Genomic DNA, 27,278 nt, shown 5'->3' with positions numbered 1-27,278 from the left:
ATCCTTCCTATTGGGTGGCCCCTCTCTAGACTGGCAGGGTGGGCACAGTTGCCCACGCTGGCTCTCTTAAAAGCCCATATGGTCTCTCTGCTTGACTTTCTGTTTTGATTTTCTTCAAGTTCACTTGAAAAAGCAGTCACAGAAGCTCAGAATTAAACCGAAGTGGGAACCTGCGACGTCGTTTGCTTTAGTGGCCTCATTTTAGAGCTTGGTGGGACCTGAGAACAGAAAGGTAAAGCAACTGGCCTAAAGTCCCACAGCAGCAGGCAGTAGGGTGGGGATTCTAGCTTGAGTCTGTCTGGCTCTGCCACCTGCCACTGTCCATTCACTGCATAGACTCCCCAAGTCCACGTCTGTTTCTTACACGAGTCTGCTGAAGTCCAAATGCATATACGTTTAGAAGGAGCTGAATGAAGGACATCTATAGGCAAGAACAGCAAACTCAAATGACTACAGGGGTTGGAAATGAAATAGATATAAATGAGAGGCCAGCACTTGGGAGTGGTGGAGACTGTGGCATGCTCAGGCAGGTTTGAAATATTCCTAGTTAGGTCAAGCTAAGAGCTCTGCTGCTGAGTCCACCCCACTGCTGGGGACTGCGTAGCAACCCCAGCCTGGTTTCCTTTGCAAAACAAAAACTAGTAGGCAAGGGGCTAGACATTCCTGTGCAAAGCAGGACTCCTTTTACAGGCCCTCCCCTGTCCTCCTATTGTTGGGTCTGAGGCTGGTGCAAGGTGCTCACTGCCTGAGGCTCTCTGCCTTCTCCTCTTCGTTCCCTCTTTCCCTCTGCACAGGGCAGGCCAGTATCATGGCTCAATCCTGTTCCCTCCTTGTTTTATCTCTCACAAGCCCCTCTTCTCTTGTCCTCTGACCACCTGAAAGTGGTAGCCAGGCCTCAGAAGAGTGGAGAGCATGAGATGCTTTCCACAAAGCAGCCCAGAACAGCCTTCCTGGTGGCACAAGGGGTTAAGATGCAACCTATGAAGCAATCTGCAGCCTCTGCAGCATGAGTTCGATCCCCCAGCTGGCCACATGGAGCAGCTGGCCACATGGCCACATGGTGCAGCAGACCTCTCCTGTCTCGCCTGCTGCTCCCCTCAGCAGTGTGCTTCGGTCAATCTGCCTGTTCTGTTCCCTGCTCCGTCTCTGGTGAATCCTCTCACCCCCCACACCTCTGGCCTGTACCCCAGCTCTTGTATGCATAAATAAATAAATTAAAAAAAATTAACAACAACAACAACAAAAAGCAGCCCAGAATATCAGCATTTCCTTGGGAGGGTAAGTCATGCTGGGGTCACGGGCTCTCAGCAGGAAGCAGGAGCTAAGCAAGAAGCAAAACAAGGGACAGGGACTGCCCAGAGCTGCAGGGGCCTGGGCCCCGCCTCCACGGAGCACAGGCGCCATCAGGCAGCTGAACACTTTCCTTCTACTGAAATACATTTGTGAGAACACCCACGACTACCAGTATTTAGCATTTTAACTTCCTTCTCACAGATTCCCTGCCTTCCAAGAATTCTTAGTTTGAGGGGAAGGTGGCAGAATTGTTCATACTTCCCCTCTAAGGGCCAGGAGACAATGGTTATACATGAACCTCATTTTTAAAAAAGCTTCCATGGTAAATAACTCAAGACCTTGGATGGATGGGAAGTGTGAATCCCTGAGGCTCCTGAAGGGTTTCCTGGATGGGGGGGGGGGCGCCTCCTTTGAGATCAGTGAAATGATCTCTCAGATCTGCAGGAGGGAGCTGGGCCCAGCCAGGCTAGCACGGCAGGGGCGAATTCGGGTGGCGAGAGCATGTGGATCCTCTTTAGAGACAACCGTCTCTCCTGGGAAATACTCTGCATTCTGTGACTGCAGAGAGAGAGAGGCTTGGAAGAGCCAAGCAGAGCTCGGGCTATGAAGGTTTATTTTCCATCATTTTTAAAAGCATTCACACCAAAAAAAAAAAGGAAAGACAGAAAGGTTTCCAAGGGTGTAACAAGAAATCCCCTCACCACCTCCGTTTTTCCCATCCACATTCTCCAAAAAGGGAAGACAGACAGAGGAAGAAGGACACCCTTGAGGAAGGGGCCCGGTGTCCATATGATGCGGCTTTCAGGAGGGACTTGGTGGTGACAACACTTGGGGAGGTGGCGCTGACCCCCGGAAGGATGAGGGGGGAGAGTCAACCCCGGGACCCTGCAGCCTCCCACACAAGTGTGTGCAGTGTTTCCCCACGATTAACCAAAGGAAGAACAACGGTCTGTAGCGTTTTGCATGCAAACTGAGTCAGGAACTGCCCCTTGTGTTGCCGGCTCTTCAGCCAGTGCCTGGAGCTTCAGGCTGGCACGTGGCTGTTCTGCTCCGTGCTGGCCCCGAGATAAATCGTCAGCATGGATTACCTCACTGGATCTTGCTTATTTCACTGGACATTCACAAGCCCACGAAGCGCTAGGAATGTACCACAAAAGCAGCTCTCATCCGGGGAACCCCTGCAAGAATTTCGGGGATGACTGGCACCATCGCGCCCACTCAGGTGGCCCAGGCGTGGGAGGCCACTGACAGCTTGAATGAGGCTTGAGCGGATTTTGAGAACCAGCTGATTTGGGGAGTGTTTCTCCCCAGCTCCTTGAGAGCAGGGTCGTGGCTGGAGGAACCGCTTACACTCCACGGGGTCTGGTTACACCCCACAGGGGCTGCCTGTCGGTGCAGTGAGCATCACAGAAGTTTCTGCTGGAAGAAGTTTCCGGGTTTTTTGCTGGCCCGGCCCAGGCAACAGGTGTCCAGGCAGTTGGGGGAGACCCACGGCCCTTCCTGCCACCACACCTGCTCCCCCTTTGACCACCTGCACACAAACCAGGGCCAGCAGCAAGAGTTAGCACGTGCTGCCTCGGGAGACCAGGGCTGGGTGGCTGGGGGGGGCGGGGGTGGGGGTAACATGGGCCAAGGGTTGGGAACCAGTACGTGCCTCCGGGGAGCGCTATGAGGATGTCTGCAGTGGACGTGGGGACACCAGCCAAGAGCCGGCCCCCCCCGACCTGCGACTCTCCCCGCTTTGTCACTTGTCTCTCTCCCCTCCTTTCTCCTGTCTTCTTCCTGCCCTTCCTCTCCTCCCGTCTTTGAGACCTCCGATCACTGAGATTTTCCCTCGTGGATGTCAGTTGCTTTCCACAGCAACACTTACATGTCAGAGTCAAATTCCACCAGTGATGGGGAACCGGGAGTCACTGAAGACAGCAACATGGTGTATTTCAGACCCAGAACTTGCCCTGAGATTTGCAACGGTATTCAATTCTTTCTCTTTGATGCCTCGTGTCTGATGTGGTGAGAGAATGAAGAACTCGGACAGGGCTGCCTCCATCATCTGCATTTCAGTCTCAGAAATCTTCAGAATTTTGAAATGAAGTGTTAGCTCAGCAACCTCTGGCAACATCCTTCTCTTGGCGCAGCTTTTGAAAAACTTGGCAGAGAGGCTGAAGGAGAGACTGAAGAATCCTCTCCTTTTTCTCGTGGTTCCCAGTGATGTGCCAGTTAGTTTTGGAACATAGTAGAGCTTCTACTTCTGAAAAACGTGGAAAGTTCTTGAATGAAGTGCTCCAGAATTATGTAAAGCAAAGGATGTGAGAGCGAGTTCAAAAAACTCACTTTTCCCCATTCCTTTTTAGTTATTATTTTTTGGTTTTAAAGATTTTTATTTATTTATTTATTTATTTATTTTAAATTAAGATGCAGGATGTATATTTTATTTTATTTATTTATTTATTTTTAAGATTTATTTATTTATTTATACAAGCACTGGGTACAGTCAGAAGCGCGGGAGGGTGAGAGAATTCACCAGAGCCAGAGCGGGGAGCAGAGCAGGCAGAAGGACCGAGGTACACTGCTGAGGGGAGCAGCGGGCGGCAGGAGAGGTCTGCGCGCCATGTGGGACCCTCCTCCGGGGGCCGGGGAGCAGCCGGGAATCGAACTGGCGCTGCAGAGGCTGTGGGCAGCTTCGCAACCCAGCGCTCAACCTCTGCGCCACCGGGAGGCCCAAAAGATTTTTATTTTTTTAAAAGATTTATTTATTTATGCATACAAGAGCTGGGGTACAGGCCAGAGATGTGGGGGGTGAGAGGATTCACCAGAGACAGAGTGGGGAGCAGAACAGGCAGACTGAAGGAATCCATTGCTGAGGGGAGCAGCAGGCGAGACAGGAGAGGTCTGCCACGCCATGTGGGTAGCTCCCTGGCCGGGGATTGAGCTCGTGCAGCAGTGGCTACGGATATGAGACTTGGCCCCTTGCACCACCACAGAGGCCCCCAATTCCTTTTTTAAAAATAGTAACATGTAAGCTTAAAAAACAATTTTATAGGGCCTCCCCTGGTGGCACAGCGGTTGAGCGCTGGGTTGTGAGGCTGCCCGCAGCCTCTGCAGCACCAGTTCAATCCCCGGCCACCCACAAAAAAACCCCCAAAAAACAAAAAAACAATTTTATAAACAAACTAGAAATTCTCTCTTTTGCTTCAAAACCTGGGGCCCATAGTTAACTTGGGAAACATCCTTCATTACAGACTTCCTTAACTTAGGGGAGAAATTTTGAAATAACAAGCAGTGGCCCCTGTACATGGTTAACAAAGGGCCTCAAGCAATTGAGTGGTTGTAGGAAACGGAAGACAGCAGAGGAACTCAGCGCTCACATGACCTTCACCTGGATCCTGCAAAGAAATGACCTTTAAAGGTGACTCTTCCGTGTCCTGGACATCAGCCAAATCCCTTCTGAAGGGCGATTCCTTCAGCGGTTCGAGCTGGTTGGGGCTGACACAAGGGGTCTGATCTGGCTCTTTCTACAGCTGTCCTGGCCACGGTGGGGGTGCCACATGACACAGCCCCTCACATTCCCAGTCATGCCCTCCCGGGGTCTGGATCAACTAGCCCCCAGGGTGTATCCACAGGCACAGATGCCAATAACCATGTTGAGCTTGGAAAGGAGCGGAGGCAGAGAGCAAACCTTAAAGACCAGACGGACTCTGCTTTCTAGCACCTCCCCAGTGGCCCGGGTTGACGGCATTTTCTGTGAACAAGCGGGGACCTTCATGGATTCCTCCAGGAGAACCTTCACTTCAGATCCATCCCCCAGCTCTAAATTCTCTGATGGTTCAGAATAAATAAAATAAAAAAGCCGCCCCTTCCTGGGACTTCCAGAGCCGCAGAAGGCACTGCCTCCTAACCAGATTTTGAGGAAGAGGCTGTGGCCAGAGAAAGATTCCAAAATTACACAATGGAAAAAAAATATCTTTTTTCCCAGGTGTCTGAAAACCGCGCTATCCAATGGGTTTGGGTCTTGACCAGATTAACTTGTCTAGTAGACTTCCCAATTCCCAGAGACTCGCCCAGAGGCACCTTCAGTGCTTCACTGATGAACGGGGATCTGTTCATCGCCCACTGTGCGTCTGCCCAAGAGGCAGGAGATGAAGGATGAAGCATCCTTGGCCTAAGCATCAAAATGATGCAACAATAAATATCTCCCTGACCTTGACCTTCCAGGGACTGGTGTCTCAAATGTGGTCCAAGACCAGGTTATACCAAGCTACCAAGCTGCCTTCTACGCTTGCAGAGCCCTGGAGAGCAGCCTGTTAACTCAGGGCCTTCTCCCACCACCCCCAAGTCCATGCCGCAGCGGCGAGCCCCTGAGTTATCATTTAGGATACGCGGTTCGGGAGTAATGTTGCCACAAGCTAAGGGGCAGAAGGTGCAGCCTTTGCTTGTGGGAAAACTCATGAGGGGAAAAGAACAAGGGACCGAGGACTTCTCTGCACCTCAATTTTCTCAAAGGAAAGCGAGGTCACTCTGTAGGGTCACTCTGTAGGGTTCTGCAACGTCCTATAGTTTACATGTTTTTTTTTTCTCTCAACTCCTGCTTCTTGAAAGTCATCCCAGGGATTAAAGAAAATGACAAGTAGGTCCCGTTCCTTCCTTTCCTTCCTACTTTTTTGAAGGACAGGGTTGGAAAGGTGTGGAGATGAAAGAAAACCATTCTTTGTTATTTGATTGGTCACGAGCAATTATTCCCACCTACTGGGACAAGCTTCGTGAGACTTTCTCAAACTCCCCGAGTCTCTGAACTGTACACTTCCTTCCGTATCCACGCGCCGCCTGTATTTTTCTTTACTTAAAGTAAAATATTCAATTGAGGGCCTCCCTGGTGGCCTAGGGTTTAAGTCTCAGCACTGTCACCCCTGCAGCCTGAGTTCAATCCCCGGCCAGGGAGCTACCCACATGGCACAGCAGACCTCTCCTGTCTCCCCGCTGCTCCCCTCAGCAGTGCATTTCAGTAGATCCCCCTGTTCTGCTCCCCGCTCTGTCTCTGGTGACTCCTCTCACTCCCCGCACCTCTGGCCTATAGCCCAGTTCTTCTACATAAGAATAAATAAATAAAAAAAAATTCAATTGAGCTAATAATAATAATAATAACCTCTCTAAGCAAGATCACCCGTGAAATTACAGGGTGGATGAGCTACTTATAGTTTTCCTAGTGCACATTAAAATACGTAACTAATGTTTAAAAAATGATCTGCCTGTGGGGCAGACCTAGAACTGCTTGGATGGCAGGGCTGTGGTCCCTGTGGACATGATTTTTCCACAGGCTCAATCAGAAAAGCTTTAAAGCTGGTTAGTGGGTCACAGAGCAGTGCATGATGCCTCCTGCCTGTGCACCCCGTTTTCCCAGACCATTCTTAGTGTCGGGGAAGCAAGAGGCCACCCGGCAATTGGAGCTTTTCTGCCCCCCTTTAGATTCATCTTGTGAATAACCTACGGACCACGTGTGTGGGACCCGCCAGGAAGGTTCGGGATCAGCGGCTATACCTGCCTCTGCGATCACCCAGTGGTTGATGCTGCTCTGCCAACACTTTGGAAAAAAGAGAAGCACCGAGAGGCTCTTCAGCTACAGGCCCAGTTTTCATTCTAACCTGAAGCCAACATTCCACAAGACTCTTTGCTCTTTGTGAACCTGATGGCAAATGTCTCCAGGGCAGAGAGATTCTCCTGCTTTCTGACCTCATATTTTTTTCTCACCCCCCCAACCCCAGGTGACAGAAGTGCCTGGACAGATGTGCACAGATGTTTAACACACACCAGCTGCTCTTGATTTTAAGGAGAAGCAACAGTGTAGAGAAAAACAAAGGCATGCACAAAGTCCCCTGGCAGAGAGCCCGGGGCCCGGTGCCGTCACTAAGCTGGAGAAGCTCCTGGGCGCCGACCCTCTGGCTGCTTCAGCCAAGGGAGCAAGCGGCCGCGAGCAGCACATCAGGAAACGGCTCCTAAAAAAAGGATTTCCCCCTTTTGCAGCTGTCCATGGAGTGGTCGAGGGTCAATCCAGCGGCACGGACCCTTTAACCAGCCTCCCACCTTCCTCCTTTGAAGCTATTTCCCCTCCCGGCCTTGTCACTTCCTCCTGAGTCACGGCTGTCCCAAAATGACCACGCGCGCCGCTTCCCCATTCCACAGCCGGTGGCGGCCACTTTGCTTTGAACCGACTTTGTAAACTCCTGGAGTGGCGTGGCGGAGTTCTCTGGAAACGCCTTTCTTTTCCTTTTTAAAAAGCGGGCTTTATGGAAATAGAATGTGAAGGCAATAAAGCTTGCGAAACGGGAACACGTCGTGAAGTGGCCGGGGCATGGATTTCCACTAGTTGTGATGACTATTTCCTCATCACGGAGAAGGGCCTGGCCGCCTTGTGGCGCAGAGAAGGGAGCCTGGTGCTGAGAAAGCTGTCAGGGTGTGTGGAACGGATGAAAAGTATATTTGTCTCAGCAGAAAATCGAAGTGAGTTTGGTGGAAAACCAACATCAGTTTCTTATAAAAAGGAAATAGGATTCAATAAAGCTATTTCCACCGTGCTTTGCTTTTCTTTCTGCTCTCATCCCCTGGCGGTCTCAACACCAAACGCTTCATTTGCTTTTTATCTCTGCTTCTGCTCTTGCCTCCTGACCATTTATTTGTTGCATAGCAGCCTGAGTGAGCTTTGAAAAACATAAATCAGCTTGTGTCATCTCCTGCTTTAAATAGGCCAGGGTTTCCTTTGCAATTAGAATGTATTTCAAAATCCTTCCGGGGCCAACAAAATCAATGTGAAGGGGACCCTGCTTGCTCCTTGGGGCTCTCCTTTAACCACTCTGTCCCTTGCTTTCCTTGCTCCAACCGCCAATTCTCCACATGCATTCTCACCACAGGGCCTTTGCACCTGCTGTTCCTGCTGCCTTTGATAATTTCCCCATCCTTCAGGACTCCAAAGAGGCCTTTGCTGTCCACCAAGATGGTTTATTTTCTTTAGGGCAATTGCCACCTGAAGTCATGTGTCCATTTATTCATCTGCAGACTTTCTGACCTCACTCTGCCTTGCTCACCCGAACCCCCAGGTCCCAATAACCCTGTGTTGGGTGAAAAACTGGACAGTACATTCTGTTTTCCAGCGGGGGGCTGCATCTGGGCTGTTTTGCCTTGTGAGGCAGGTGAAGGGATGAAGTTGCTGGACAAGGTGAGAGGAAGTCACACGCCTGTGATCTGGACCTCTGTTGCAAAGGCTCAAGTCTAAGGCAACATCTAACCGCAGGAGGAGGTCCCAGTTCTGGGATCAAGGCTGTGTGGCAGGTCAGGAGGGGGCCAGGAGGTGAGGGAGCTGAGAGCCAGGCATGGCCTCTGTTCCCAGCTCTCCGAGGACAAGGAAGTGCTGCTTTGTCTCTGCACTACTCACCTCCCATCACACCTGAGCTCAGGATTGCCTGAGCACCTACTATGTGCAGGCATTGCTCTGGGAACAAGAAAGCCCAGGTGGGTCCCTCACAGAGATGCTGTTCCCTCAGGGCCTCGGGGGCTGTGGTGAGTTCTCTGCTCCAATCCCACACGGTGCCACAAGCCCTTCTTTGACAAAGGCCGAGTTTAAAATGTCCTGCTCACCTCCTCAGAGCCGCTACAGCTGCCAGAGGCTAACATCGCTCCCTGTCATCACTGGAGCCTCGCAACACCTCTTGCCCAGTTCCTGCAGTCGCGGCTGATGCCACGCAGGGTGTGCCAGCATCTCCCCCCCACCCACCAGGGAGAGTTCAAAGAATTTCCTTTTATTCTAAGGCTTTGCCCCTCCTTGAGTAAGCCTGGAACCATTCCACTCAGACTTGGGATGGAGGAGACCCCAGGATGTTGGCGTTTTAATTGATGCTGGATCTGAAATGTCCAGAACATTCAGGAATGTTTACATGTTCTTTACACATAATAGTCGCTGGCGCGGTTCCCCGATCCACCTCCCTGCAGACTCCTACAAAGACAATTGTCTGCCACTCCCTTCAGGAAAGCCGAGTTCGCTTACATTCTTCTTCACAAGAGAGAAAGGAGAGGCTACAGAGAAAAGACAGTGGAAACAAACACCCTTGTTGAACGGACTCGGCGAGTCCCCCTCAATTTCTGACAGTCACCCCAAGGCCTCGCACTGATGCTGACCTGCCGGTCACCTGTAACGGCGCGGGAGGCCACACATGCCCACTCGAAAGTAAAACCGACGCGCACCAAATGGGACTGAATCGCAATGTCCCTGCCGCCTCCATGTCCATAAATAAGCTACGTTTGAAACTGCTACAGACCCACGCCAGGCAGTGACCGACAGTAAAGGCACCGCGTCGCCCTGTCTCTCAGATCTCGTTTTCTAGCCACTCTGGACAGAGTAGCAGCTGGAGCCTAAGAGCCGGGCCCGGGGGTGCTGGAGGAGCCGGGAAGCTGCCCGCACGTGCCAGCACCATGTCTCCCTCTCTCGTTGGCTGGAGGTCGGCGTTTCCTACCCTGTCATGTCATCATGCTCCATGCGCGGTCTCCTCTGTGTTGTAGAAAACGATTGGGACACACAAGTACAAGCAGATAATCACCCCAAATCCGCCCTGTGCAAGGGGGGCTCTACTGATGTGGATATGGAGGTTGCAAGCCCTGCACCTGGGCACGGCTCGAGGGGTGCCACACAGGCCACCCCCAGTGTATGGAGGGGAGCCCCTGAATCACAGTGAGGGCGGCTGACGGTCAAAGCACCACGTTGATACCCAGGACATGGCGCCCAGCGGGCCTGGCTCTTCCCGGCTTGCTGCCCTCTGCCCTGGACAGGCCGGACGAGCGCTGCCCTCTGCCCCGTGTGTGGGACAGGGGAAGATGGTCTTCCCGGGCAAATGGTCGTGCCCGAGTGCAGGGCTTGCAACCTCCACATCCACATCAGTAGAGCCCCCCTTGTGCAGGGCGGATTTCGGGTGATTATCTGATTGTATTTGTGTGTCCCAATCGTTTTCTAGAACACAGAGGAAACCGCGCATTGAAGGTGCGATGCCTTTATGGTTCTCGTGCAGTCAGAAGTCACGGAGCGTTTGAACTTCATTTTGGCCGCCGGTGCTTCAGTGACGGCTACTCTAGCATTTGGACCCGACTATTTTCTTTGAAAAATTTTAAACCATTGCAAAAATGGGGAAAAAGATAATTCATAAACCCTGCATCGTTTACCTGGAAGCACCGACTCCTGGCACTTCTTCACACCCACATGTGGCTGTTTTTGTGTATTTAGACACTGGCACGCACTGAGGTGTGGCCAGACCATTTGAAAACAAGTTGCAGATGTCATGTCCCTTCACTCTCAAATATGTCAACACGTCTCCTAAAAACAAGGACGTGCTTCACAAAACAAGGACACAGCTCCAGTATCACTGCCTCATCTACAGAACGAACTCGGAATTAATAATGACATTCCAGTGTTCAGGCCACGTCCACATTTTCCAAAATTAGCCTTCCTTAGCCTTCTTGGCTGTCGTTACTTGTGTTTGTTTCTACAAGCCAGGACTCCTTCCAGGATCGCACATTGCGCTGTCAGGTCCTGTCATTCTCAACCCAGGACAATCCACCCCTTTTCTTTCTTTCATAACATTGAGGCTTTTTCCGGAGAGCCGGATTTTGTTATGGTTTGGTTGCATCCTAAGTATGTGACCTTTATTCAGCGTAACTGTCATGTCTGCTCTGCCCGAGTGTGTGGGGAAATTGAGTGGCACCCCCGTCCCTGTTGGCACTCACTCCACAAGGTGGGTGTCTCTAGACTAAATCTGGACCAAGACCTGAAAAGACCCGAGGGTGCAAAGCCACATCTCACCAAAAAGGAAGGCAAAAGGGCAAATCCAAGGGAGAAACAATTGGGACGATGCAGGGTAAAAGTGATCCTACATGGAACCGTCATTAAAAACTGCTGACATGAAAGAAACCCCCCAAAGCAAATCACCCCCTGCCCCCACAAATACTAGGGTAGCTACAATATTTACACACATTCTACACGAGAGGCTGTCACTGGGCCTTGCATCCACGAGTGAGTCTGTTATTACCACTGTGATGGTAAAGAACATACTGGAATCACATAAGCAGGCTCCCCATCAGGAATGGTGCATTTCTTTTTTTCCGTTCTAGTTAAAATACAGAAAGCGTGCAGCCGAGAAACGCTGGCACTTCCCTGTCCTTGTGTTCAAGCCATTTGGGGGGACACCATTCCTACTTTCTAGATAGTCTTTCATGATTCATGTCACAGGCGGGAGTTCTGTATGGAAGCCCCAGCTCTGGGGACACACGTCAGCCCGGAGGCTAGTGTGACAGTGATGTGCGGACCCCCTGAGGTGAGGACTCCTGGGGAGGTCGCGGCCGAGGTCCCGGGAAGAAGCAGAGTCAGGGAAGATACAGGCATGACCTGTGTCTTCAGCGCAGAGAAAGCTGAGGCTCTGGCACAGACTCATCTTGGGAGAGGTTTGCCAGAGGTGAGTGGACAGAGCGGGCGGCATCAGCAGCAGCCCGAGCTGGTTTCTGCTGGAAAGTAACTTTCATCCACCTCTGAGTCAAGCTGGCCGGGAGCTTCCCAGCGCAAGTTCCATTCAACCCCCCGAGTCAGTCTCCCCCCTCGCTACTCGCTAGTCTTTCTCCTCTGACCTCACGAGACTCTAAGCACAACTCACTTTCACCTTCCCCCCAGCAGGTTGTTGCCCGGGGCTGCTCGCACAGTCCCCGCCACTCACCCTGGGCACCCCGTCCACGGTGCTGGCTCCCCTCATGCTGGTGGCCGGCAGCTCCTTTGCGCCCCGCGGCTGCTATCACCAGGCTCCAGCGAGGATTGTGCAATGTCACCACATGCCTCTGCTTCTCAGAAGTCGAATTCCATGGAGCTATCTGACAGCATGGGAAACCGTCAGAGGTCCTGCAGCGGGTCTGCTTTCTGGAAGGCACGATAAGACCAAGCTGCAGGGGAGAAGGAGAGGAGGAGGAATTGAGGTCACACTCCCTCCTGACGAGTTGCCTCATTAAGTAGACACTATCGCACTTTTGTTTCATGAAACCACAAGGGAAAAACACCCCCACTCTTCTGCTTTAGAGGATGAAGTTCCACTTTGACTACCACGATGTACAATCCCCCAGCCCTCTCGCCCCTGGGCTCCTGGGGGGCAGCTCCCTGGAAACAGGGTATGCTCATCTCTCTGGGCAGAGCCACGAGGCCGAATTTCTGAGTGGTCGCTTTTTCCTTCCTGTTCCCCGAAGGGGCCCGCAACAGCTGGGGGGGCAAAAGGGATGCAGTGCCTTCAAGGACCTCATCCCCCTTCTCTGGGGTGCACCTGCCCCGCTCTGACCTGCTCCCACCTCCTGGTCTCCACTCACAGCCCTGAACACCCTCCGAAGACAGCCCCCATCCCGGCCTCCACCCCGGTGCCGTGCTGAGCTCACAACACTGCAGATACTGGCTCTGCTATCTCACCAGCGTACTGTGGGCACTTTCTAGAAACCACATCAACTGCTGCACTTCATTACCTGCCAGGATTTTTGCTCTCCCTTAATTCAGACTCGAAACAGTCAGAGACGGCCGGCAGCAGACAGATGGCTGGCGGGGCACAGTGGCATCTTGGTTTCATTTCTATAATCTGGTCCCGGTCCCTCTTGAGCGCGGCTCGAGCTGCATCCAGCAGGCAGCCACCCTCTCCACTGCCTTCTTGCCCGGACAGCACGTCTGCTCAGGAACAGTGCCCTCACGTCTGGGTAGCTGGCCGGATGTGCTGAGGGAAGTAGTTCACTGATTTCTGGTGCATTTGATCCTTATTTTCAAATGTTATCCTTGATGGGAAAGAGCTTCGAGGGTTAAGCACTCGCTGACGTGTTGCTGATGGGAGGGGGGCACACGGACTGAGCGGGGGCCCCAGAGTGAACACAAACCAGCTGAGCACCAAGTCCGAGAGGGAGATTTACAGGGAAGAGGAAGCGGGGAGGTGAGGACAGCCATGGAGGGGCAGCTTCAGGGGAAGGCAAGGTATGGAAGAGGCAGAGCTGGTCCACGGCTGCCGCAGCATGACATGCAGAACAAGCATGGCGTCAGCAAACTCCATTGAAGGACAAGCAAACACACGTGGAAGAGGACCGAGGCATCCGGCTGAGGCTGCGAGTAACAGCCTGTCGGGCAGATGCGTCTGTCTTCAGAGGAGACGTATCATGGTGGTGAGTCCATGGCCATGCACGCGGTGAGGTGTTTGGGAGGCCAAGGCCAAGGCCATGTGGCAGCTGTGTGCCTTGCTGCTGCCTGGTATATTTTCCTTGGGGGCCCCTCTTGGCTCGTGGCCCCTCTGGCTCTACCATGTCCCTGGTGGACGTGGCTGGGCAGCATCTCAGGGGAGGAAGAGCTCCCTGGAGCTAAGGCTGAGGTCCACGTTCCCAGGTGGGGACGCGCGAAACAAAGCCAAAGCTTTCATTTGTGCGTCTAGAGTTATTCGTCCATGGAAAAGCATTTCTAAGCGAGGGTGAAATTCAGCCCAGAAGCCCCTTTCTACCAGCCTTTTCTAAAACAAGAATCCCATATCCCCAACCATGGAGGGAATGCTTAACTCAACCAACCAACCAACTGGTTTCTTCAACAAATAAACCGCCAAGGGGGCAAAGATGTGGAACCTGATGAGGACGAGACTTGGAAAATGCATCCTATCATGATATTTGGGCCTGATTTGGATTTTGATTCAAAACAAATCCTTTCTAAAGAAATGTGAAGCCGACCAGATATCTGCTGTTAATAATGAATGTTGTTTTTCGGTACACTGATGTTATGGTTGTGTTTTAAAGAGTCCTTTTTCTCTGAGCTATGGAGTGAAATATTTGCAGATAAGAAATATTTAAGGTTGGCGGCCACGAAATTCAAGAAAACAAAGCATAAACAAATAAGCAAGCAAGTAATTCAAGAAAGCAGAGCGTGGGTAGATGTATTAGACATGGGTGGTGACTGGGGAGCTTGTTCGGAAGCCTCAGCAAAGAGCGGCTACTGTGTTCCCCTGAGGGGAGAACAGCCCATCAGCAGCAGGGCAGGCCGGCCCCTCGCTGGAGGCACGTGCTGCATTGGGAGGGAAGCATGTGGTGTGGTGAGTGAGGGAGACGCATGCCAGGCCCAGGCCCACCAGGTGAGTGAATGCACCCTGGACCCCAGTGGGGGCGCAGATGTGGCAGCCAGATTGCCCTCACCTCAGGGTCATGACTTGGAAGTTGGGGAATCTGAGTGGTGGGCTGGTGGGGCCTCACTGTGCTATACTGTTAACATTACATTCTAAAACAATGGTTTTATTTAGATGTAATCCAGGGCCTCCCTGGTGGCACAAGGGGTGAAGCACGGCACTGTGAAGCAGCCTGCAGCCCCTGCAGCATGAGTTTGATCCCCGTCTGGCCAGGGAGCTACCCCCATGGGTCAGCAGACCTCTCCTGTCTCGCCCGCTGCTCCTCTTGGCAGTGTTTCAGTCCACCTGCTCTGTTCCCCACTCTGTTTCTGGTGAATCCTCTCACCCCCCGCATCTCTGGCCTGTACCCCAGCTCTTGTATGCATAAATAAATAAATTTAAAAAAAAAAGATGTAATCCACATGACACAAGTTTCTTCCTTTTAAAGACTATTCAGCATCTTTTCGGATAATCACAGTTGCACAACTATCACCACTGTGTAATTTCAGACCATTCCCATCACCCCAAAATGAAACCCCAGGCCACCAGCAGTCGCTCCTTCTCCTCCCCAGCCCTGGCAACTGCTTTTTCTAGTGTATGATTGACTCTCGGATGCATTTGAAAAGATGCCAAAAGCAAGGATGAGACTTGCTCAAGGCCAGACGGTGATGTGACAGGCTTTGAACTCAGGTGTCCCAGGACAGCAGACTTCACACCAAATCCAGTTTGGACGGTTCCTGGCACCTGTCTACGTCCTGACAATTCTCCCTACATAAAGGGGGACTCTGAGCCACACAATGGATGAAAAAGCTATAATCTGTCTCTTTCCTTGTAGGTAAAGGTATGAAGACACTACAAAAAACTAAGACTAAGAGGTAGTTAAGATTTGACTGAGAGTAAAAAAAAAAAAAAAAACAACTCAGACACCAGGTAGGTGGCTATCAGACACGCAGAGCCTCAGTGTGGTGTTTGGTCCTTTTGTTTTCCTGGATAAAAGGCTGAAGTCATTTCACTGAAATGTCTTTGGGTTTAGACAAGCGAGGCTGGGATACACGCACGTATCGGAAGAGGCGCTAATTCTAGGTAACGGGGTGGCTTTCGTAACACCCTGCGGCCTGCAGGTTGAGACACTGTTCAGGAGAACCAAATTAGGGCAACTCGAATGAGGTCCTTTTCCCCTTTGCCACACGCGTGCTACTGAGAACGGCACTTGGGGATGATAAACACTCTCCTCTGGATCCAGTGAGTGGTCCCTCCACCCCCAAGGGCCTGGCTTCTGCCTGCCGACCTAGTTTTTGGATGCCATCATATTTTCACGTGGCATTTGGCCCCCAACCTCCGGGACTGGGAGGATTCAAGCCCAGGGCTGTCCACGTCGGACAGCAGGGTTGGACACCAGACGTTAGCATGTACAGCATGGAAGGGCTGTCGGGAAACTGAGACCCAGGGGAGAGGGAAAGAGACGTCACCCACCTAGGGGGTGGGGGGCGAGGGGCACGAGCCCAGAGCCAGAGGCAGACGGAGGAGAGCTCTGGAAACGTCGCACGAGATTCCCGAGTTCTACCGTCCTCGCTCAGATCCAGCGGGTCACCTCTGAAGCCCTCTCGCCCCGTCCATCTGCCCTGCTTGAGTTCTTGAAACAGCCTCACGTTACGCGCCTGAGGAACCGGTCTTTTCCAGCTGTTTCTGCAGATTCTCATGGCAACCGGTTCCTCACTTAGAACATCTCATGATGTGCTAAATTAAAATGGGAACTTTCGTGGTTGAAGCATGTGTTGGGGGTTCTGATGACCCTCTTTAATTACAGGCGACGACACTATCGCCCAGAAATGACCTGCCCTATTCCTTAGAACTCCAGTGACAGAGCTGAGACCAGACGACCCCACAAAATCGTCCTTCCCAAGTAGACCAAAGTTTAAGGCAAAAGGGAGGTTTTGCCAAATGACCCAAAGAAGTGGAATTACAGCACAGACAGACAAGAGGAAGGACACACAGCTACGAGACCGACAAAACAGGAAACAGAAAAGCGCCAAGCAGCCACTTGAGAACACACTATTCAGACATGGAGAGGTTCAAAGCAAGCTCTAAAAAAAACGAATTAGCTTTAAATAATCATTCCATACAAAAGTTTATTTTAGAAATCACGTTATCTTAAAAAAACATAGACGTTGTAAGTCCTCAGCCTGACTGGATGTTCTTTACCATGTGAACACCAGGGTGTCATGCGGGTGGTATAATCAACAGGGGTGGGTACCAGCCCAAGGACCATTCCTGGCATGTGCTAGTCCAGGTATCAACGTGACTTTTAAAAGACAAAAAAAAAAAAAAAAAAAAAAAAAAAAAGGTGTCTTTAGGAAACGCAGTCTCCTGACCCCGTAAGCTGCAGGTCCACAGGTGAGCCTGTCCCCACACCTGGGAACAGCAGGCGTGGTTATTTGAATAAATCAACAGTTAAAAAGGCCCAATGGACTGTCAGGAGGGCAGTGTAGCCTCTCGTGCCAGTGTCAGAGCAGAACAGAGGGGGCACCCCTGCCTCAGTGTCAGGCTGAAGGCAAAAGTCAGAGAGGGGGAATTCTGGCCAGTGTTTCATGGTGGAACGGTGAGCCTTGCTCCTCCTCAGTGGCACCTTTCAGTTTTACAAAAGGGATGGCCGAGGTCCAGCACTGGAGAATCTTAACGCAAAATGAAGTTTAAATTCACTATGGACCCAAAGATAGTTCTTTTAAAAATCTGAACTTTTTCATTGGACATGTTCAGAATGCTGAAGCTGGCTTTACAGCCCAAAGCCTTCACATGCTCCTCATGGACGATGACCGAAGGAGTCCTGTGCCAGAAACCTCAAGGAGACGTAAAGCTCCTGCAGGGTAAAGCAATTACTTTTACCTTAATCTTTAAACTATTTCTATCAAATGATCCCAGATTATATTTCTAGGTTCTCTCACCTAGAGAACGAGGTATCTGTACTTGGGGTTAAATATAAACCAAAGCTGATCTTGGTGAGGGAAATCCAGGGGCCACTGACACAGGTGAATAGAGACAGCTACCTTCTAAGAAGGTTCACAATAAAGAAACCTGTGCCAGCTGGTTAAATGCAAAACTCTTCAGACGACATGGTTGTCCTGGGCATCCCTGAGGAGCAATTACAGTTCACACTGAAAAGAAACTAAAAAATAAGATTTAAAGTTACAAATGAACAGTCAATTGACAATAATCATTCCTGAAGGTAAGCACGCCTAAGCGCGCCAGCCGGCTGACCTAACTAGATCGGCTACCTCTCCCTTTAGGTTTCCCAGGAAGCGGGTATAACCTTATCCAGAAATGCATTTACTGAAGACAAGCAAGGCTGGTTACCAGGACAGTGTGGGTGGTGTGAGGGAAGACACATGCCTCTGAATCTTCAGGAAAAACTGGCCATTCATTTTATTGAAGTGGAAAAATGTGTAATGCTAAGATGGAAATCTGAGCTTTATTAGCAGAATGATGTCACTCTAGACAGAACTGATAAGATTCTCTCAAATGGTTTTACAGGCACCAAACTCTTGATTCCCAGAGCCGTGTGCCTAGGCGCCTGCTAAGTATGATGGGTGTGCAATGTGAACACCAGTAGACAAAACCACCCATGAAAATTCCTCACGACAGATCCATTTGAGTCTAGAAAGCACTTTAATGCTCTATCCTTCTTCAAATGATCAAGAAATTCAAGAGAAAGAGCAAGTCCCGTATTTACAAAATCGATGAGAATCACACTGTAATAACCAGTGAATGTAGAACAAGCGCAAAGATCTGCGATTCCAACTTTTCCCACCATGATTCTACATCAAGGTAAAAAAAGATTCTTTTGTACAAATCCGCGAGGGACGTAGAGGCGGCAGCACAACGGCCGCAGACGGTGCAGTGACTTACTACGAAGCTGTGAGGGCCGGAGAGGGCAGGCCCACAGGGCAGCGCCGGCAGCCCTAGTCCGTGGTGGACCTCCGGTACCAGAAGCGCGCTCGGAAGTCGTCGCTGCACGTCATGAAGCCGGGGTTGGTGGGCGAGTGGACGATGCAGCGCACGATGTTGTTGTGGCCCAGGGAGAGCAGGTTCCGGCGCTCTGCCGTCCGTGAGTCCCAGCAGCAGAGGCTGATGGTCCTCTCGTCGGGCAGCAGCACGTAGTCCTCAGTGTGGTTGAAGACGGCCTGCGTCCGGTGCACCTGCCGCCCGCTCAGGCCCGCGCCTGCGGAGAGAGCAGAGGTTAGGGCCTTCCGACTCCCTCCTCAGACCTTCAGAGCAACTGTCATCTGCTGGTCAAACAGCAATTTAACACACCGTCATCGTGCGATTCTGGGCCCTCCAAGGTTTGCTGTTCTGGAGCACATCTAGGCAAAAAAACCCCTCTGAAACATTATGTATGCTTTTTTGATCGTAGTTTAAGCCAACTTTACTAGTGCATTTCCCTGCTTTTCCCAGCTGTAAGTATCCTGTGGCCCGGAAGCACCGCTCCTTAATAATTTTTCTCACACGAGGGGAAGAACACTGTGATGAACACTCTGCAGAGAACACATTCCCTTAGGGTTAAACTCTCATGAACAGACCTGCTGTGCTGTATGAACATGTGCTCTCCGAAAGTGAGCTTCCCGTAATTTTCACAGCTGAGACAAAAATTACGTATTTTACACATATCATATAACCTATATTTAAAAAACCTGCCCGAGAGCCAGTATGTTGGAGAACAACCGTTCCAAGTCCCTCTCTGGTGTACCTTACTTGTAAAGCACGTGCTTCAGCATGTACGTCACACGCTGTTTTCACTCAGGAATAGAGGCTGAAGTGTGGACACGGCGTACTAGACACCACCACCAACTTGGCATCAGATGTGGATTCAGCAATTATCAGTGATGTGACCGTGGGCAAATCACTACATGTCGAAACCTTAACTTTCTCCTCTGTTCCGTGGGGACAGCCAGAGCACCCACGCAGGGCTGCTGTGGGGTCTACACGAGGGACCCCGCATGCACAGCCTTGCCGCACACAGCATTTATTTTCTGGAGGCCACGTGCTATGAAAGGATGTGCTCAGTGTTTCTGCTGTCCACCCCTGGGAGGATGCTAGGAGTCAACCTCTCATCCACTGACCTTTCCAGGTAGGATTTCTACAAGTGGAAGAATGGGTCAAAACAGATGTATTTACAAGTTGGATGTGCACCGTGCTTCAGAAATCTTTCACCAATTGACATGCCTAACGATAGTGTGATTTCCTGAAATGTTTCTCACTATTAGATACCACGCTTCATATGTCTACTTATGTGATGAGTCCAGCACATTAACTCTGTTCCAATTTAATTGTTAGCATCAAAATTTCTAATGTTTTCTTGGTAGTTTTTCCATTTTCTCAGGAGCCCCCAGAATTCTAACATTAAAACTGGAAATAGATCTAAATGTGTTGACAGAGGTCTTACCTGTAAATGAAAAAAAAAAAGGGGGAATTTGCATATAAATTCAGTGTCATCTTTTCTGAAAAATCAAATCCCAGCTCTGCACCAAAACACATTCAACCAAAAACCATCCCAAACAGTCATAAAGTAAAACAAGTGGCTGACTTCTGAATGGGGAAGCACCCACATTTCTGATTTGACACTTGCATGTTCCCTTCTGTAACAAGCACACAGTCCTATGTAGAAACAGAGACATTTTCCCAAAAAGCCTTAGACAATACTTGCTAGCAGAGCCACCGCTCCAGAAACAGATGGCTGGGCTGGGGCTGCTGGGAGCCCGACCAGGCAGGCTGTGCTGCACCCTAGTGGCTGCCAGGCCACTGTCTCCGGCGCCCTCCAGCGGCGACGTGATGCCCCAGCAAAGCCCCTCACAACAGTGCTTGCCAGTGAGCTTAGAGGCACGGTCGAGATTCCAGCAAATTTCTTTCACAACAGAGAAAAACCAGCTGAGTTTCCTGAAAGTGTTCTACTTGCTGCCATAGGTACAGGAGAGTAAGAGAGTATTTTAAGAAACACTAGACATTATATACGCCAAGACTCGACCACCACTACTAATGATAAGTTTAAATAGATCTCACCATAAAAAGTGCTGAGGTGGCACAGCTATTACCAATTAGTGACCGATGTGAATTACTGGCAATGAGATGAAATCAACCTCGCTTGTCCTGTCTGAACGGGTGGCCCACTTTAACTCAGAACACTTGTGGTCTCACTTGGGCGCTACCTCTGCTTTCTTAGAACACACCTGTACATAACTGCCAATTTATCCTACGGCCTGAAATACTGGGCCAGGATCTTCCCTCTGGGCTGAAGAGTTAGGGTGAAAGTTTCTCTAACACATCCACTGAGGTCCACCGAGGCTTTTCTCTGGACTGCTGTCCTGGTTTTTGCGGGAGGTGTGTGGCCCATGGTTTGTAAGTGGACCGCCAGGCTCTCCAATGCTCCTGGCTGGAATCAGTCCTAGATTAAGCTGTGATGTACTGGAAGAGGGAAGAATCTGGGGTTCTATCTCCAGCCTTGCCTTTTACTCAGGGCAGCCTGGGCTAAACCACCGAGCCTTAATTTCCCCTTATCCAATAAAGGGATAACCTCTGCCTCACTCAATGCAGATTTTACATGGATCTACTGTGAAGACCTAAACAAGTTCTGGAAAATGTGACAGAAAAGTTTAGTGACACCGATTATTCACATACCTGTGTATCTGACCAGTGTTCGTCCTGTTGATATTTCCCAAAGTTTAGCTACAGAGTCTTTTCCACTCGAGAGAATGTATTTAGAATTTTTGGAAAAAATAGCAGAACAAACTTCAGCACCATCATGTGCTTTCTCAAATGTGGTGATGCATCGATTTGAAACGCCATCCCATAATTTGATGCAGCCGTCCTTGCTACCAGTTACGTACATATTGGCACTAGGATTGTAATTAACAGAGCAGATGGCATCGGTGTGCTGATCTTGAGGATTGCAAGAGACAAAACACTGAAATGTGTTGATATCATAAAGCCGAAGAGTAGGATGCTGAGTCCCAACAAGGATGAAGTCTCCGGAAGGATGAAAAGAGATGGAACGCAACATTTCCGCTTCCTGTTAGGACAGAGATGTTGATACTAAATGACCGACTGGTGAGCAATCAGATCCAAAGGAAAGTGGACAATGTGCGGCAGATGCAAAGAATTCATAAAACGATGATTAAATATGACACAGGTGTGAGAAAGAACAAAGTACTTTCTGGAACATATGGCAGTGTCATTTGAATAAAGATTTCCAAAAATACATATTTACAGGTAAGAATGTTCAAAAAACCCAAAAACGAGCATTGTAAAGGAATTTGTTTGCAAAGAATACTCGGTGAACTCACAGCAGGTCAATCTAGCACACATTCATGGACAATTAACGAATGAAGAAAAACACAACACAATTGCCCATTTGTCCCAAGGCCCTAAATATTGTGTACAAAATTAAGTTTATCATTAAAAGAAGGAAGCCACTACTCAAAACATTAGTATCCTGATGCGCATATTCAAAATATGGATGAAATGTATCACTTTTTGAGCAAGCACCTGGTAGTGTGAACTAATTTTCTGATCCCCACCTCCTTAAATTCCACTTTAGCAAAGTTGCATGTGTTGTTTTTGAAAAGGGATCTGCGACGTTTTAAAGAATGATATGGAGTCTCAATTCTGGCTGCTCGAGTTGGGACCAGCATCAGCCCCACTGGGCCGAGGAAGTGGGTGCCCGATTACCCACGAACCGCGTGCCAAGGAAACCTGCCCTGCGAGCCACTGGCAGCAGGTGTGCTTGCTGCTGCGCTCCTGCTCCATAGGATGAGCGCTTCGGATTGTTCTTAAAAAGAGACTCGTCCATAAGACAGCTTACTGCATGGAAGAAAAAAGTTAAAGTTCTTTTTCAAATATTCCTAACCTGAATATATTTGAAGGCTCTTTTTGCAGACGGTTTGGAATAATCAAATAATTTAAGCGTATAATCCCTGGACCCAGAGGCCAGGATCTGCTCTGTCGGGTGGAAAGCGAGGCATGTGACTTCATCCACGTGGTCATAGAGAGTCCGAATCACTGGGTGGTTTTCCATGTTCTGTTGTGCAGTCTCGTTCATCATGACCTAGACCAACGAGAAGAGAGATGCTCAACGGGTAAAATCTGTCTGAATCAAAGCATACGAGCTACGGCTGGACACTAATGCTGACATAAGCTAGTTTCCCATTCTTCTGAGAACGAGTAACGAAAGGCACAGGGCAGGGGTCAGGCGGTACCTCGATGGGCATGGCGCTTTTGGCCAGCATCCTTTCCGTGTCCAGGATCTTTATGGAAGCGTCGGCAGAGCCGGTGGCTATTAACTGCCCATCTCTACTGTAGGTCGCAACCCGACACGGGCCTTTATGAGAGGTGACGTAGCACGTTTCATACTCTGAAGCCTCTGGGGACATAGTCTGGACATCTGCATCAAATTCCAGGTCGATTCCTGTGCCAGGGGCGACTGTATCTGAGCGACCGATTGCATACTGAACTGCAGTATCGTCATTTTCCATTCCTGAAAGGTAAAAGGAAAGTATTTTTTTTTCTGAAAAGCCAATACAAAGTTCTGCATGTAGAGTTGAAACAGAAGCTGACCAGCGTCCACTCACTGTTCTGGAGGTTCATGGCTCTTAGTACCTTATAAATCTGTGTGTGCTCACAGGGCGCCACACCACGAAAGGGCGAGGGGGGCGCGTGCGGCTGTGGAAGCTCAGGCCCCACCTCCTCTCACTTTTGCCTCCGGAGTTTACTACTTTAACTACAAGTATAGAAAGTGCAAAAAAACCAAAAACAAACAAACAAAAAAAAAACCCCACAAGAAATAAAAAGCAGTCCTGTAAACTGTCCATTTTCTCCCTACCCTGCATTTTAGGATTTACAGCTCATAGTAGCAGCTGTGACACTAAGTAAGATATGCTGTAAACATTTACACCTGTAAAGCAGTTTTCAAAGACTGTTATTTAAAGTGAACTTTCCATCAAAACTAGCATCACAAGTTAAAAAACAACTTGCCGTCTCACAGAAACACGGTTAGGCAGCACAGGGCAAGGCAGGAAAACAGATGAGCAAGAAAATAAAAAGAAGCCTGGCTCTGGGCAGGCCTCGGGGGACGGCAGCGGCTCTGTCACTTAACAGTGCTGTGACCTGTCTGAATTAAGGAGCTGGTAATGCTGCTAGCTTCACTATGCTGCCATGAGGCTCACAGGGAGTCAGGCAAGTATGCCAGGTATGCATTAAAAAAACACCACCTGGTGATGACAAGCTCCTGCTGGGTCTCTTATGGCTACAGGAACTTGTGTAATTACTTCACACTATGTCAGTTGTAGTCACTTTATTTCCTCGGGACAAATTTTCACCACTGGCACTGCCAGGTCGGAGCCTATAAACACGCTTGGTAATTCTCTATTTTAATGAGTATCTTCTATGGTCCAGGCAGGTGCCAGGATGCACTGTGGTACAAGACAAGGTGCTGATCTTTTTTGAGCTTGCTGTCATTTTGGGGAGATATGTGTGTAGGGCGTGGACGGTGAGGAAAACAATCCAAAGAATCACAATTCAGACAGCAATTCTGTTATGAAGCAAATGGGATGGTTGTGGTAGAGTAATGGGGAGGTCAGAGGAGAGTAGCGTGACTTTAGGAGGGCTGAAGACTCAGGTAACATTTGAGCTGGAACCTGAAGGGTGAGGAAGACAATAGTCACGTGCCACTAAACGCCTCATATGTGACAGTGGCTCAGAGACACTGCATCACACAGCCTAGGATTACAGGAAACACAGCAAGCATGCCAGGCTTACAGTGAACGGTTGGCCCACCCAGACTTGTGTAGCTGCACTCTGTGACAGTTGCACAAAATGCACTTTTCAGAATGCATTCACGTCTTTTGGGATGCATGAATGTATAATGACAAAATGTTCCAGATAATCTGTATAAAGACCCTGAGACGAGAACCACACTTGAACGCGTGGCTACTGCTTACTCCCTCAGTATCTAGCACAGAAATAATCTGGAAAAATTTGGATGTGGGAAAGAAACAGAAACCTCCTGGTATCATGAATGCCCACCCAAGGACTACCGAGTTTGATGAGATGCAGGAGCTGCTCCGAAGGCGCACAGACAGACTGCGGCTTGATCTCGTTGATGAGGCCGTTAGCAATGCTGATATAGCCATCATAGAGCAGCTGGCTAATGATCAGCTTGTAGAGCTGCTGGCGGTCCTTCAAGCCCACTTTGGTTCTGTACATCTTGGAGATACGTGGAGACAATTTTCCTGCAAGCTGAAAAAGAGAAAACGGGTGGTGAGGGCAAAGACGCTGTAAGTCAGAAAAGCAACAAAGGAATCTGCTCATTCTGACTAGCTCTTCAGTCAGTGACCTGTCTCTCTAAAATCAGGCTCTTCAGCTGTTAAACAAGTTGCTCGAGGTTAACAAAGATGGTGTATGCAGTGTAAGGAGTACAGCGGTGCACAAACGTTGTTCAAGTCACGTTAGTTTAACCTCCAGTTAAGCACTTGCCAGCTAACCTCCAGTTAAGCAGAATCTCTTCATCAACTTTTCTTCCCTGCCAAACAACCCACCTGTGATTTTTAAAAAACAAAAACAAAAAAAACCCTGCTATCCCAGAATCTTCCATTTCTTCTGTTAATAAAAAAGACTGGTGTTTGCAATAGGCAAGACAACTGTTATAGTTGGATGTCTAGAAATAACTGCTTCTACTCAAATGTTTATTAATGCCAGTTATATTCATTCTTAAACCATGCTTAAAGGCAACCCAGCAGGTTAAAGCACATAATTTGATAGTAAACCAAAACAGGGGGCACAAACCTGTTTTAAGACTTTGGAAAGGTTCAAAGGTGAACTGTTTAAAAAAATTGGTGAAACAGTAAAAATTGGGAAGGATCATGCACTTAAGATTGATGTGCAAGTCTCCAAGTTCTGCTTTAGTCTTTCAAAGTGAAAAGGAAAATTGCAGATGATGGTTTTAAGTTTATGCCAACAAAGAACTCCAACTTATGGTCCTGATTAGATAATCTGATGAACAAAAGTGTCTGTATGTGTATGTCTGGACAGATACTGGAAGGGTGCAGGAGCCTAGGGACAGCAATAAAGAATGAAAGCTGCAGACAAGTAGTCACAGCAGAGATGAAAGCTGGAAGGTAGGGCCTGGGAGAAATGGATGAAATGCAAGAGTGAGCGCTGTCACCAGGACCTCCTGGTCTTGCAGTACTTTACAGGGGTAACTCTGGAAGAGGAGGGCTATAAAGGGGTAAAAATCATTTTCTAACTACAAGTCCCTATGAAGAATTACTGAGACTACAGATCATAATAATAATAGTTAATATTTACTCAGTGTTTCACCTGGTTTTAGCTCTATCCTCAACACCATCCTATAAAGGAAGTCTTCTAATTTCTTGTTTACAGATGAGGAGGGGAAATAACTCTCCCAAGGTCTCACAACTTGCGTCTGAAGGCACCAGGATTAGAATACAGAGGGTCTGACTCCAAAGACTGTTGTTACCTACCATTACCTATACTGCTGCTCCTAAACAACTTAATAGTAATATTCAGCATAGCAGCACGTTATGCAAGCGCACAACAGGTTAACACCTACATCAGCCTTAATCTAATCCTGTTTTACAGATGGCCAACCCAAGGCCCAGAGAAGTTAGTAATTCCCCTAAGACCAAACAGCTTGTGAATGGCATAGCCTGGACCAGGCTCCTTGACCCCACAGCTTGAGCTCTAATGTGCTGTGCTGACGGGATGAACAGCTAACCTGCAGTTAAGCCCTTGCCAGACACCGCGCTCAGAACTGTGTAAGCTTTAGCTCACTGAATGAATTCAAGCCCATGCAGAAGCAAATGTACTTAAATTTATGCTTCATCAGACAACACAGGGACAGAGTAGACGATGATGGAGCCGGCTCAAAGCGATGCAGAAACTCAATAAAAGTAAAAGTGGCTGCAGTGGCTTGTCCAAGTCAGAGTGTTCGCCAGGATGGCGCAGGCGGGAGCCACCTACTTAGTCTCTATTTTGTCTTTTCACTCCCGCCTGGTGCATCCGGGCATGTACAAAGAGATTAAACAGAAGGAGGAAAAACACACAAACAAACAAGAGGGCGAGCCCCCGCTTTTCAACTCCTGCAGAACGTTGGCTCGCCGGGCCAGGGGGACCCCTAAACCCCATCCTCAATTTGCAGGGGGCGCCGAGGTCCGCGGCCAGGAAGCAGCCGAGCCAGGCTGGTTTCGCCGGGGCTGGAAGGACCGGGAGGCGAGCACAAAGGCCCGCTCCCTGGGGCTGTGCTGCGACCTCGGGGCCGGGAGCCGCTGCGAGCGCGGCCTGGAGGAGGGAGCGTGCAGGCCCGGCCCGCCACTCGGGGGTCGGCGCAGGACGCGCAGCTCGCTCGGGACACCCCCCGCCTCGCCCCAGTCCCCCCTGGTGCCTCCGAAAGGCCCAGCCACCCGCCCCAGCCACGCGCTCCGCCGCCCGGGCGCCCCGTACCCGCTAGTCCGGCCCTCTGGGTCCCCAGCTCGCTCCTAGAAAAATGGAGGCGCGAAACCTGCTCGATCGATCGCTCGGAGCTCACGCCCCTGCGCATGCGTCCAGGGCGCCGCGCCGAACGCCGCGCTATCGAACGTGCCCCTGTCTCCGGCCCTTCTCGCCATCTTACTTACTGGCGCGTTCGAGGAGTTCGCGCTCCTGCTCCCACCTTATCTCGTACGCGAGGCCCCCGGCGCCAAGGGTCTGCGGTCCCACGGGCAAACGTCTGATCGCGGCGGCACCGCGGCCGCTACAGTCGCCGCGGGA

General features: G+C 50.0%; 1 protein-coding gene across 2 annotated transcripts; it reads right to left on the bottom strand.

Moving 5' to 3' along the window:
- Positions 1-18,123: 18,123 nt before the first annotated feature.
- On the bottom strand, positions 18,124-27,274 carry CSTF1 (cleavage stimulation factor subunit 1). Of its 2 annotated transcripts, none has more exons than XM_037500711.2 (6): positions 27,146-27,274; positions 24,548-24,749; positions 22,712-22,989; positions 22,363-22,560; positions 21,135-21,525; positions 18,124-18,684 (listed from the first exon to the last, which is right to left on the bottom strand). In XM_037500711.2, exons 2-6 carry the CDS (start codon positions 24,714-24,716, stop codon positions 18,425-18,427), a joined length of 1,296 nt encoding a protein of 431 aa, XP_037356608.1. In that variant the 5' UTR covers positions 24,717-24,749; positions 27,146-27,274; the 3' UTR covers positions 18,124-18,424. The 2 variants fall into 2 exon arrangements, with proteins under 2 accessions (XP_037356608.1, XP_037356598.1); XM_037500701.1 differs by lacking the exon at positions 27,146-27,274 and adding an exon at positions 26,973-27,108.
- Between the last annotated feature and the right edge of the window lie 4 nt (positions 27,275-27,278).

The sequence above is a fragment of the Talpa occidentalis genome, unplaced genomic scaffold, assembly GCF_014898055.3.
Source record: "Talpa occidentalis isolate TD23 unplaced genomic scaffold, MPIMG_talOcc4v2.1 talOcc4.10, whole genome shotgun sequence".
NCBI lineage: Eukaryota > Metazoa > Chordata > Mammalia > Eulipotyphla > Talpidae > Talpa > Talpa occidentalis.
Note: the sequence above shows the minus strand (reverse complement) of the source record. Positions and strands in the feature narration are given on the sequence as shown.

Bases quoted from the DNA above. Each gene is read 5' to 3' on its own strand.
- CSTF1 (XM_037500711.2), bottom strand. From the start codon at position 24,716: ATGTACAGAACCAAAGTGGGCTTGAAGGACCGCCAGCAGCTCTACAAG. The intron at 22,990-24,547 runs GTAGTCCTTGGG...TTTACCTTTCAG, and splicing joins CCTGCATCTCATCAAACTCG to GAATGGAAAATGACGATACT. The intron at 21,526-22,362 runs GTTAGGAATATT...CTGTCCTAACAG, and splicing joins GAGCCTTCAAATATATTCAG to GAAGCGGAAATGTTGCGTTC.